This window comes from Pseudophryne corroboree, chromosome 6, assembly GCF_028390025.1.
Source record: "Pseudophryne corroboree isolate aPseCor3 chromosome 6, aPseCor3.hap2, whole genome shotgun sequence".
Lineage (NCBI taxonomy): Eukaryota > Metazoa > Chordata > Amphibia > Anura > Myobatrachidae > Pseudophryne > Pseudophryne corroboree.
Window position 1 is genome coordinate 379,168,546 of NC_086449.1, and position 13,858 is coordinate 379,182,403.

Here is a 13,858-nt window from a genome sequence, read left to right on the forward strand (position 1 = left end):
CTAGCCCGCCTCCGTCCACCCACTTGCAAGAACTATCTAGAGGACTCACTCGTGGAGGATCAGGTTGGCTTCCCGGCTGCTTTCTATGACTGTCCCGTTGTGGACCTCCCATCGGCGCTGTTCATTTCAATAGAAGTAGTAGCTGGGCAGCGTTACAGAGAGAATTACGCCCCGCCTCCTCTATTTCCTCCCCTCTGGTGGCAACAGAAAATAGACAGTGCAGTGATGTACTTGTGCATTTCTGTATCCTGCTACGGGAAGAGGAGCAGCCCTGAGAGAACTTACGTGGATGCTGAAACCAGGGAAAGATTTATATTTCTTATAAGAAGTTCAGACCAGTGGGTACTGTGTGCTTGTGCTGGTATGGAATAAGGCTTATGGAGTTACTTTTTAGTTTTATAAGAGTATTGTGCATATAACATGCTTAGCACACCTGTTTATTGTGACTAACCCAAGTACACACCTGGATGTTGCTGACATATATGGGACACTACTACTGTGGGCATTATGTGAATAAGAGGCTCTACTGTGGGCATTGTGTACAAGGGGCACTACTATGTGATTCAATGTGTATCAGGGGTATTACATGCAGTGTAATGTGAGTAACAGATGCTACTGTGTAATATGAGTAACAGACACTACCGTGCGGTGTATTGTGAATAACGGTGTAATGTGAATAATGGTAGTGTGAATTAGATTGTGCTACTGTTTGGCATCATTTGAATTGGAGGTACTATTGTATGGCTACATCCCTTCCTTATAAGATACCACACCCCTTTTATGTGGCTCATACTGTCCTTTTAAAAGCATGGGAGGTAGGGCACAAATTTATAGTTTGCAGTGAGGTGCTGAAAACCCTAGCACCAGCCTTAAGGGGGGGGGGGGGGCAGCAAGAGACAGAGCACATACGGAAACATGCAGACCTGCATGATAGAACAATGCACAATGAGAATAGTCAGGCACAAGCCAAGGTCAAAATGGGAAATCGTCAAAAGGCAAGCACAGGTCTGGGCAGGCTGAAAACAGGAGCAATGGTCAGACAAATATACATGCAAAGTTGAAAAAGGCAGGAGGCAGTCAAAGGGTTCATCCAAAACACATGCACAGATCATACACTGAGGGTCCAGTAATACATTCCAAAATCCAGCAACACCCCAAGACCATACTTGCCTACCTGACCCTCTCCATGAGGGAGAAAATGCTCTGTTCCTGGACTTTCCTGGTAATGTATGATTGCCATCACCTGTGGTGAGCTTGTTATTTGATAAGAAAGGTGTTTCACCACAGGTGATGGCAATCATACATTACCAGGAAAGTCCAGGAACAGAGCATTTTCTCCCTCATGGAGAGGGTCAGGTAGGCAAGTATGCCCAAGACTGAGAATGACACTGAATGTATTTATGTGAGCAGGCTTACTGGCCAGTTAGTTCCTGGGTAGAAATCATGTCAGCAACACATGGCTGGAAATATTCCTATTAAGCTGTGATCGATGAGCAATAAGGAGTCTAGTAAGGCTAAGGAATCAGCTGCAGATGAATCCTATTAGCTCAGGAAAGCAAGGTGAAATATGGCTGCTTAGCAACCTCAGTACACAAACTACTGAACTTTAACTACATGCTACTAGTAGAGACAGAACGTAACAGGCAGGAACACCTTAAAGTTTATGAATAATAGAAACATTATGCTCAAATATATGCTGCAATACAGTGATAAGTAAGTTAACTCCTTGAACTGGTACAGTATAACTTTCCTTAATATAATTCAAAGAAAAATTGGAGTTTATCAATGAAGTTTAAGGGCAGGTCCCCGTGGACCTGAGCAGTTTTTATTACAATACGTTGGACACAGGTATTTCATATGAAAACTACCTAATGTTCCATACTCCCAGGAGTGGCAAGCGATGGGGCAAACCTCTGGCATCTTTAAAAATAAAACAAACCATCTATGCAGTATACCATATACACACCCTTAGTGGTAATAAATGAAATAACACGAGTATTGCATTGTATTTTTCACTGTTCAGGAGATGAAAAGTAACAGATCCACTGACCCCATATTCACTTGTCCTTGTGAGCAGAGGTAATTCAGCGACATCATTTGCACACTGCCTGCTCGCTTAACTTGCCATGCTGTGTCACTGGTGTCATCTTAACAACATTTTTTTTTATTATTGTTACATTTTATTGAAGAAATACCATAGGGACTATGGCATACTTGCCTACCTGACTCTCTCCATGAGGGAGAAAATGCTCTGTTCCTGGTCTTTCCTGGTAATGTATGATTGCCACAACCTGTGGTGAAACACCTTTCTAATCAATTAACTAGCTCACCACAGGTGATGGCAATCATACATTACCAGGAAAGTCCAGGAACAGAGCATTTTCTCCCTCATGGAGAGGGTCAGGTAGGCAAGTATGGACTATGGGTATCGGGACTGAAAAATGGTCAATCCTGGGATTCCCGGGATCCTCGGAGTTGGCATTTCCCTGTGTGAAACACTTCATCTGCTCTCTCCCGTCGGCTCCCAGCAGCGTGTGACGGTGCAGCGTGACCTCTGACGCTGTGCTGGGGAGCCGGAAGCCAGGCAGCGTCTGAGCGGCCTGAAGACGCTCAACGCTGATCCCTCAATCCCCGGGATTGGAGCTTCCAATCCCGGGAATGGAATCCCGGCGTTTTTGGCCCTAAATCCCGGGATCACGCCGATCCCGATCCCGGGATTGGCCACCCTAATAAGGAAAAACAAAGTACAATGCACAGCAAACAAAGGACAATGAAACATAAAGCTACAGTATATGCATTGATAATACACAAAACAGAGAAAGGAGATAGGAAAGAGCAACCTGGCATGTCCATAATTCCTTTGGTTTAGTGTTGCTGTGATACAGCCATGCAGGGCCGGCGACAGGGGGGGTACAAAGGGGACAACTGTACCGGGCCCCAAGGATCAGCGGGGCCCCTAGTATATGCTGATAAGTACCCGGCAGGAATGTGAGCCGTCTTGTCCAAATAGGGCAGCGAGCTGTAGGCGGTGTGGCCACAGCCTTAGAGTGACAGGAGACACTCACACACAGTGACTGTGCGGAGCAAGTGTGCATCCACTCTTCTGGGTTTTGCTCTGTTGCAGGCAATTACGGGACATGGCAGCAGCTCCTGGCCAGGATCTCATCTGAGGGGGGCCCCAGTGATATCAATGTACGGTGCCCCAAGATTTCTGCAGCCATGTGCAGGAAAGAGACTGTCACAATCCTGACTGTAGGTTTCATATTTGGTGACTTACCCCTGCCATCTGTCCCGGATCCTGTGTCTTTTTACTCACTGAGTTAAACAAGCTTGTCAGCACTGAGTTTTCCTGAGTTCTCTGCCTGAAAGGTAATAGTTAATTAGCTCCACCTGTGGTGAACTCCTGTGTGAGGCTGAATTCAGTAATCTGTAGTTTAGGCCTAAAAGCCAGCATCTTATGTTTTGCAGAAGTTCAGGCTTCAGTGTTCTCTCGGCCTGCTAGGCCTCATTCTACATCACAGCCTAGTCTAGAGTAGTCACATGACAGTGACTGTTCACCTGAGCCAGAGTTGTCCAATCCTCTGCCAGCCTGATACTCTCTGCATCACCTAATCCTGCTCACCAATCACCAAGGACCAGGAAGTATAAGTCAGGAGGCTGAGTTGGAAACTGGGCCAGTTCCTCGTGTCACACACAGCTCTGTGTGAGTCTTAAAGCTGAGCTCACTAAAGGTAACCTTTGTACCTAAGTTCCTGTGGAAACTGTTCCCTTGTTACCCTGTTTGGTTTACTTTTGTGTTGCCACTGATTTCACTGTTTCCATGAGTCTCAATGTAAAGGCACAGTACTGTATTCCATAGTCTCCATTGAAAACTACAGCTGCCGTGTTTCAGTTTTACTGCTGTTGTAGTTGTGATCTCCAGAGCTCCCGTATCCCTGTGGCTTCCGTGCCTCCAAGAACCTCCGTGCCTCAGCACCTTAGCATCTCCGTGCCTCAGCACCTCCGTGCCTCAGCACTTCCGTGCCTCCAAGAACATCCGTGCCTCAGCACTTCCGTGCCTCCAAGCACCTCCTTGCCTCCAGGCACTTCTGCGCCTCAGTGCCTCCAAGCACCTCAGTGCCTCCAAGCACCTCAGTGCCTCCAAGCACATCAGTGCCTCCAAGCACCTCTGCACCTCAGTGCCTCCAAGCACCTCTGCACCTCAGTGCCTCCAAGCACCTCTGCACCTCAGTGCCTTCAAGCACCTCTGCACCTCCGTGCCTCCAAGCACCTCCGTGCCTCCAGGCACTTCTGCACCTTAGTGCCTCCAAGCACCTCAGTGCCTCCAAGCACCTCAGTGCTTCCAGGCACTTCTGCACCTCAGTGCCTCCAAGCACTTCTGCACCTCAGTGCCTCTAAGCACCTCTGCACCTCAGTGCCTCCAAGCACCTCTGCACCTCCGTGCCTCCAAGCACCTCCGTGCCTCCAGGCACTTCTGCACCTCAGTGCCTCCAAGCAACTCATTGCCTCCAAGCACCTCAGTGCCTCCAGGCACTTCTGCACCTCAGTGCCTCCAAGCACTTCTGCACCTCAGTGCCTCCTAGCACCTCAGTGCCTCCAAAAACCCAGTGCTCACAAGCGTAGTTGGTGTCTCCAGCATCCGGTACTCCTTAATTCTTTCCTCAGCACCTTTTTCAAGTTCTGTCTTTCAGGAGACCCCCAGCATCCATACCTGCTTCCTGTCTGCCGACCAAATCCTGCATGAGGAAAACCTAGATTCAGTCATCTCTGCTGCGGTCCCTCTTCCTGGTCACCGGAAGAAACCCCGAGCCCACAACACCTCCAAAAAAGGTCAGTGAAAGTATTCACATAGTCCTCCAGTCGCCCGAACAGACTTCACTAACACCGGGTTCACAAAACCTCAGTCATGACAGTAGGAACTGGCCACATGACCCGGCCGAAAGTGTTTGTCTGACGCAGGACCTCCTAAGTAATATTGCAGGACGCTTGGAAGGTCTGGAGTCGACTCAGCATCAATTAGCACAGTGTCTGCAGCGGAATTCTTTCTCCAGAGATTCTCTGACCTTCTGCACTAAGACTCCTGACCAACTGCAGTTTTTCTACCAGATGTTATTACAGTTACAAGAACTTTTGTCTAGTATTCTTTCTGTGATGCCTGATCTCTTCAGGAATACTACCAACGTTGTTGATCCTGTTTTGTCCCATCCAGTTAATAGTCTCTTCCTCTGTGCAAGGAAAAGTTGTTCATCAGAGCTATCCACGGCCCAAACTCTCTGAAGCTGAACGTCAGCGGCGTAGGGAGCTACACCTCTGTCTTTACTGTGGAAATTCCAGTCACTTTGTTAAAGACTGCATTCTTCGTAAGCCAGGGAATGGTGACAAATCTCAGTATCACAGTGCTCATGTCTACAAGTCATCCACAGTAGCCGATCCTGCTACTGCTGATGGGGGTATCAAGATGGCTACTCTGAAAGAGACTCAAATTTATGACTGGGGTCCGGTGATTAAAAGACCTTATCCCAAGTTAGGTGTCCAGAGAAGAATGTTTAAGCCATTTAGAGTCACAGAGGAGTCCGTGTCTACAGCCCAAGGAGGGGCGTCCGTGTCTACAGCCCAAGGAGGGGCGTCCGTGTCTACAGCCCAAGGAGGGGCGTCCGTGTCTACAGCCCAAGGAGGGGCGTCCGTGTCTACAGCCCAAGGAGGGGCGTCCGTGTCTTTAGCCCAAGGAGGGGCGTCCGTGTCTTCAGCCCAAGGAGGGGCGTCCGTGTCTTCAGCCCAAGGAGGGGCGTCCGTGTCTTCAGCCCAAGGAGGGGCGTCCGTGCCTTCAGCCCAAGGAGGGGCGTCCGCGTCTTCAGCCCCAGTGAGGGGTTCAGAGGGTCCAGCCCCAGAGAGACTACAGAGTGCTGCCCAGCCAGGGAATCTACAGAGTGCTGCCCAGCCAGGGAGTCTACAGAGTGCTGTCCAGCCAGGGAGTCTACAGAGTGCTGCCCGGCCAGGGAGTCTACAGAGTGCTGCCCGGCCAGGGAGTCTACAGAGTGCTGCCCGGCCAGGGAGTCTACAGAGTGCTGCCCAGCCAGGGAGTCTACAGAGTGCTGCCCAGCCAGGGAGTCTACAGAGTGCTGCCCAGCCAGGGAGTCTACAGAGTGCTGCCCAGCCAGGGAGTCTACAGAGTGCTGCCCAGCCCCGTGAAGTGGGGGCTCTTGCCTCTGCCCAGCCCCGTGAAGTGGGGGCTCTTGCCTCAGCCCAGCCCCGTGAAGAGGGGGCTCCTGCCGGTCCAGCAATACTCCAGGACCAGCCTGGTCAGTCTCCGTTGGCTCCAGCCAATTCGAGTATCCTCGGATCCAATCCAGTCCTACTCGTCCAGCCAAAGTTTTCTCCAGTTTCAGCCTCTAAGCTTTCGTCTGATGGTTTACCACCTATTTACTTTGATGGAGATTTATTGCAATATGCCGCTCTGGTTGAACAATTTCTCTCTCGGATGGAGTCTGATCCTTCAGGTGCAGTAACTCCTTCCAACGTTACTCGATATCTGTTCCTGGCATTCAGAGGAAGAGCTTTGGAGTGGGCCAACATGCTTTTTGAGAGTAATGATCCGGTGTTCCATGACTTACAGACTTTTAGTAATGCTGTGGTTAAAGAATTTGGTCCTAAACCTTTGGAATCTGACTCGGTAAAAAAATCATGCTCTAAAGGGAATGCAGAAGGAAGTTTGTGCTGTCCTCCCAGGGATAATCTAAGAATCTCCTTCGGTAAGAATCCGACCATTAAAATTGCTCATGTTGGAGTCTCTCCTAGCCCAGAGAATTTAAAACTCCAGTGCACCTTCTTTTCATCTGCAAACTGTGTATCTAAGGGAGATTCATATCTTCCATTAGACTTGGACTCAGACTCTGAATTTGATCCAGTTCATGATGCTACTCCTTTTATGTTTTCTAAGGAAGGTTTTTCTTTACAGGAGATTCCGCTGTCCTTGGTCAAAACCAAATGTTCCAGTAAGAAGAAGAGGCATCAACGAAGGTCCTGAATTTTTCAAGTTCCTCTAAGATTCAAGATGGGTGTCCGGAGTCCACCCTTGAAGAGGGGGATACTGTCACAATCCTGACTGTAGGTTTCATATTTGGTGACTTACCCCTGCCATCTGTCCCGGATCCTGTGTCTTTTTACTCACTGAGTTAAACAGCTTGTCAGCACTGAGTTTTCCTGAGTTCTCTGCCTGAAAGGTAATAGTTAATTAGCTCCACCTGTGGTGAACTCCTGTGTGAGGCTGAATTCAGTAATCTGTAGTTTAGGCCTAAAAGCCAGCATCTTATGTTTTGCAGAAGTTCAGGCTTCAGTGTTCTCTCGGTCTGCTAGGCCTCATTCTACATCACAGCCTAGTCTAGAGTAGTCACATGACAGTGACTGTTCACCTGAGCCAGAGTTGTCCAATCCTCTGCCAGCCTGAGACTCTCTGCATCACCTAATCCTGCTCACCAATCACCAAGGACCAGGAAGTATAAGTCAGGAGGCTGAGTTGGAAACTGGGCCAGTTCCTCGTGTCACACACAGCTCTGTGTGAGTCTTAAAGCTGAGCTCACTAAAGGTAACCTTTGTACCTAAGTTCCTGTGGAAACTGTTCCCTTGTTACCCTGTTTGGTTTACTTTTGTGTTGCCACTGATTTCACTGTTTCCATGAGTCTCAATGTAAAGGCACAGTACTGTATTCCATAGTCTCCATTGAAAACCACAGCTGCCGTGTTTCAGTTTTACTGCTGTTGTAGTTGTGATCTCCAGAGCTCCCGTATCCCTGTGGCTTCCGTGCCTCAGCACCTCCGTGCCTCAGCACCTCCGTGCCTCAGCATCTCCGTGCCTCAGCATCTCCGTGCCTCAGCATCTCCGTGCTTCAGCTCCTCCGTGCCTCAGCACCTCCGTGCCTCCAAGAACCTCCGTGCCTCAGCACTTCCGTGCCTCCAAGCACCTCCGTGCCTCCAGGCACTTCTGCGCCTCAGTGCCTCCAAGCACCTCAGTGCCTCCAAGCACTTCAGTGCCTCAGTGCCTCCAAGCACCTCAGTGCCTCCAAGCACCTCTGCACCTCAGTGCCTCCAAGCACCTCTGCACCTCAGTGCCTCCAAGCACCTCTGCACCTCAGTGCCTCCAAGCACCTCTGCACTTCCGTGCCTCCAAGCACCTCCGTGCCTCCAGGCACTTCTGCACCTCAGTGCCTCCAAGCACCTCAGTGCCTCCAGGCACTTCTGCGCCTCAGTGCCTCCAAGCACTTCTGCACCTCAGTGCCTCCAAGCACCTCTGCACCTCAGTGCCTCCAAGCACCTCTGCACCTCCGTGCCTCCAAGCACCTCCGTGCCTCCAGGCACTTCTGCACCTCAGTGCCTCCAAGCACCTCAGTGCCTCCAGGCACTTCTGCACCTCAGTGCCTCCAAGCACCTCAGTGCCTCCAAGCACCTCAGTGCCTCCAAGCACTTCTGCACCTCAGTGCCTCCTAGCACCTCAGTGCCTCAAAAAACCCAGTGCTCACAAGCGTAGTTGGTGTCTCCAGCATCCGGTACTCCTTAATTCTTTCCTCAGCACCTTTTTCAAGTTCTGTCTTTCAGGAGACTCCCAGCATCCATACCTGCTTCCTGTCTGCCGACCAAATCCTGCATGAGGAAAACCTAGATTCAGTCATCTCTGCTACGGTCCCTCTTCCTGGTCACCGGAAGAAACCCCGAGCCCACAACACCTCCAAAAAAGGTCAGTGAAAGTATTCACATAGTCCTCCAGTCGCCCGAACAGACTTCACTAACACCGGGTTCACAAAACCTCAGTCATGACAGAGACAGAGGCCAAAACCCAAAAGTGCATGAGTCCAATTATACATAGGAAAGGTCAAAAGATACAGGTAGAGAACATATCTAATGTGGGGAAAGTAGCACAAAAATAAACTGAGAGGCGGTAAAAGGTAAAAGAAGGATGGGGAGGGAAATGCAAGGAAAGGGTGACGCCAAGGAAAAAATTGTTCAGTATGGTAAGATGAACGGAGAAGGGGCGAGAATGAGTGTGTGTGTGTGGGGGGGGGGGGGGGGAGGGGGGTTGACAAGAGAAGATCAAGCTGAAACTGAGAGGAGAGGAAGGAAGGAGAGTATACTGAAAAAGACAGTAGAAGGAGGGAGAAAAGTATGCAGACACAAAAGGCCAGGAAAGGTCAAGTTATAGAATGTGTACCAAGGAGATCAAACCACATGGTACTTGACCACCCTGTTGCTCTGGATACAGTTAATATATTCCATTTTAGAAACAAACCAAACCCTCTTTAACAGCTCTGTGTGGGATGGAGGATCGAGGAGCTGTTTCCAAGCTTTGGCCAGTTAGAGCTAAACCACGCTAGCAATGTGGAGACTCAATTTGTTAATCGATTTAGGTGTCTTGTAGTCTCAGATCGAGGGCTGTCACCGAGCCGATAAAGGATTGGACAGTAGCCCAAAAAGGAGTAATACAAGGACAAGCCCACCAAATGTGAAAAAGTGCCAACCTCTACGCATCTATGCTAGCATTGGTAAGACACATTAGGGTAGATCCGATACCTTGTGTGCATTGTCCTTGATAACAACGCTACTTGAGCACTTTGAAACAGATGATTTAATCCTAAACGTGTCTTCTCCAAAAGTGAAGCAAAGGTCCAATTCCCATGTTAATTCGCGGGCAGCCAAGATTGGGGGATTCGGGACCAAAATAGAATGATAGCGGTAAGAAATGGTGCCCTTGTCAGGTCGGTACATACAGCATTTCTAGCGGCGTGGGATTGTGAAGCATGTGGGCACAGGGAAGAGAGGAACTGAAAAAGTGTAACATTTGGAGGTACTGGTATAAGTGGGAATGAGGCAACTGGATTCTGTGAAGGAATGTGGGGAAAACCTACCTATATGATGAAACCGGGTAACATCAGCAGCAGACCAGATAGCCGCCATGTTGGCAACTGACCAGGAGGAAACAAAGGATGATACCATAAGGGGGTCCAATGGGAAGGATAGTCAGATAGTTTAATTTTTTTTTAAACGAAGCAAAAAATAAACAATAGCAATGTCTGTGAATAGAGAGAGCATGACTGCAAAAAAAACTATAATTTAAAACAGAACTGATATTTGTCACCTGAGACCTCCAATTCACATAAGGACAGGTTATGTTTCTACCAGAAGACAGCAGAAAAAATACTGATATTAAGGCCTGATTCTGAGTCGGATCTAGCAGCGTGTGCATGTACAGCTATTGATGGTCACACGTCTTCATTACAAGCCACTGGCGTATCTGCACCCATTTAATTATACTTACCACTCCTGAAATCCTGCGACGGCCATTTTCCTGGTGATTTGGACATGTGCAGTAGTGATATCTCCAGGAACAAGGCACCATGTTTCCAGAGCCCTGCATAGGCACATCCTCTCTTAAACCGCCCCTGTTACAAACTCTTCCCTTGTGTACATCCATTCATTTACGAGACGCCCACTTCCAGGGTCTCCAGATGTTGCAGTCATGCTTGGTTTGCCTTTAGACACCACCATCGATCGCATCATTGAAACTGGCACCAGCCCTAGGCTAGATGCTGATTTGCCCCCCAATGTGAAAAATTAAGCATCTCTGAATGCAACCACTTCTGCGACAGTCCCATAACACACCTATAAGATGAACCATCTTAGTGCATCTGAATAGCCACCTCGCTGCCACCAGGAATGCCCAGCACATTTTTAATACACTTATGCATGCATGCATCCATCCAAAGCCGGGTCTGGGACTCCAGGTCGACAACAAAAAGGTCGACACACCTTAGGTCGACGCCGATTGGTCGACACACCTTAGGTTGACATGGACAAAAGGTCGACATGGACAAAAGGTCGACAGGAACAAGGTCGACATGGAAAAAGGTCGACATGAGTTTTTTATTTTTTTTGTGTCGTTTTCTTCGTAGAGTGACCGGGAACCCCAATTAGTGCACCGCGTCCCCTCGCATGGCTCACTTCGCTCGCCATGCTTCGGGCATGGTGCCTTCGCTCCGCTCCGCTTGGCACAGATTACCGTTCCAATCGTAGTCCACGTGGATCGTTAAGTATGAAAAGGTTCCAAAAAAGAAAAAAATTGTGAAAAACTCATGTCGACCTTTTTCCATGTCGGCCTTGTTCCTGTCGACCTTTTGTCCATGTCGACCTAAGGCGTGTCGACCAATTGGTGTCGACTTAAGGTGTGTTGACCTTTTTGTTGTCGACCTGGAGTCCGAATACCCCAAAACCATAATTACAAAAAGGGATCAACTATATCCTTGGAAGCAGCAGTGATAGCTCTGTATGGTGATGCAGCAGGAGGAGTCTATTACAAGCAGACGTTTCCAGCTGCAGTAGTTAATCGACCTGTATCCTGGGATGCAGGCATTGGATCACTCACTCACCATTTGATGGGTTGCGGCACTCATGGGTACACACTAGATGCCCGTCGCAGAGGCTAGGAAATCTCTTTCCAGCAGTGGAGATCCCTGGCATCTTCCCTCCCCCTAAACAGGGGCAACACGACTCCGTTTTCACAAATAGAGCCCGTTACCGCCCCTTTACCCAAATGGCATCAGACTGCTCCTTTTTCAAAGTATAAAATAATGTTAACGATAACTAACCAGTAAACACTATAGAGAAGAACAGGTCCTACAACAAAGTATAGTGTTTGCTTTTAGTAAAACAAATAGTATTTTGCAATTGATCATCTAACTGATTTACTACACATGCAGGGTAACAAACAAATATAATACACATACTTTAACACCTTTTATACCAGCTTCCCCTGTTCTGCCAGGATAGCCCTGCATTCCCTGAAAAATAAAACACAGCAGTGCTATATTAACATTAATAGTAATGAGAATGAGCTCACTCCTACTATAAGATGTACAGTACTGAGCATTGATAAGTTGGGGAGCAAGAAATGACACAAATCATTGTGTATTGTGGTTTGTGTATGTTTCTGCAGCTGGCATCTCTATACTGCATAACAAGACACAGGTGCTGCAACTGCTACAAGTGACTTCAGCTGATGCATTAACAGTATGTTCACTTCTGCAGTTATTAGGAGAGTCCACAACAGTTTCATGACATGTAACAACAACCAGCAGCAAAACAGGACACCACAACCCAACTAACCAGAATTTTTCATACATTTTATTATAACTAATCGCCTTCTTTTATTTGTTTGTCACAGGAAAGTACAGTATGCTATTATATTCCTTTTGAAAACATTCCATGCTGTAATAGATGTTATTAAAAGCAAAACACAACCACATATTAAGATCACCTCACTCAAATTATTATATATAATTGTATTAATCTCTTTAAAATACGCCACATAAGAGATACAGATTAAAGAGGCCCACACACGGTGCGATATTAACGACAGATATGGACTACACTAGATAGTCCATAGCGGTAGAAAACTTTGTGCGTATCGCACCGTGTGTATACAGTTTACTATGCCGATGCACGCTCCAGCAGGATCAGTATCGCAAGGAAAAATAGATTTTGCAGGCTGCGGCAGGCCAATATTGACTATATCGAAGGTTCATGCCTCTAGGCAGTTCAAGGGAAAAAGTATAGTCAATATCGTCCGTAGCCTGAATCGCACTGTGTGTACGCGGCTTAAGAGACAATGCATAAAAAAACCTTTATAGAGTCCTCTTTATCTTCCTTTGTACATGTCCCCATGAAGTTTGCCAGGGGCAGGGGGAGTTTGGGGAGGTTGGTAAGATTTAACCAGTCTGGGTGGGGGGAGGGGGTGTGTCTGAAAATAGGCATTTAAATTATTCTGGCAGGAAGCGGAGGGGAGGGTACTGGGGGGAGGGTGCTTTTAACGGTGGGGGGGTTAAACATTCATTTTTATTTTTAGGGTCTGTATGGTCTACTACTATTTTTAGGGTCTGTATGGTCTACTACTACTAAAATTTGAGACCAGTGGGGGGTCTATTGCCAATGGTGGGTAGGTATTTCTTTTATAATGGGGGGGTGCAAAACACCCTATATATGCGATGGTTAAGGGGTCGTAGCCCCTTGTAACTGCGTGAACAGCGCACGCAGGGCCTGATGAATCACCTAGTAGGTGCTGTGGTTGGGGGAGGGAGTGGCGGTGCAGGGGAGACGCGGATGGGGGAGGGGGTCCAGGGGTGCCGCAGGTGGGGTAGGAGTGGTTGCAGGGTTGCCACGGGTGGGGGAGGGGCTGGTGCGGTGGTGCCGCGGGTGGGGGAAGGGTAGGTGCGTGGGTGCCGTTGGTGGGGGTCTGGAACCACCGCGGGTGCAGGGGTGCCGCAGATGGGGAAGCGGCGGGGGTGGTACGGGTGGGGGAGGGGGTCCAGAGTGACCGCGGGTGGTGGAGGGGGTGTGTGGGGGTTGCCACGGATGGGGCCCGGAGGTACTGAGAGTGGGGGAGGGGTGGGTAATGCTTCTCCTACTTCTCCTCCTGGAAGCAGCTAAGCTTTGGCAGTGGCTCTCCCGGAGCCTCGCACAGCAGTCAAGCAGCCAGTCACTATTGTTAGCGCCGGTGTCCCAACGTGCCGCATTACAGAGAAGAAGATGCACTCAATAAACGACAGCTCCCAGTAGGCCTTAGTGCCGGAATGCTTCGGCGCTAAGGGCTGCTGGGAGCTGTAGTTTATTTAGTGCGTCTACTTCCCTGAAATGCGGCGTGTTGGGACCGACTCGCTGAATCACTGTAAAAGGTGAGAGCGCTGTGCGGTGTCAGTGACACTGTACACCCACTGCACTGCACAGCATTGTCACCTTTTATATTGATTCAGCAGCCAGACATTACCCCCCGCGATATCACCCACTCTATCCGTAACATTAGCCATCTTGGGGCTTCCAGG

General features: G+C 48.8%; 1 protein-coding gene across 1 annotated transcript in view; it reads right to left on the reverse strand.

The window, feature by feature from the left end:
* LOC134934577 (collagen alpha-1(VII) chain-like) overlaps nucleotides 1–13,858 on the reverse strand; it is an 817,258-nt gene that overhangs the window by 151,835 nt on the left and 651,565 nt on the right. Inside the window, exon 91 of the mRNA XM_063929986.1 lies at nucleotides 11,768–11,821. Within this exon, the coding sequence (XP_063786056.1) occupies nucleotides 11,768–11,821 (54 nt within the window). The remainder of the gene's footprint in view (nucleotides 1–11,767; nucleotides 11,822–13,858) is intronic.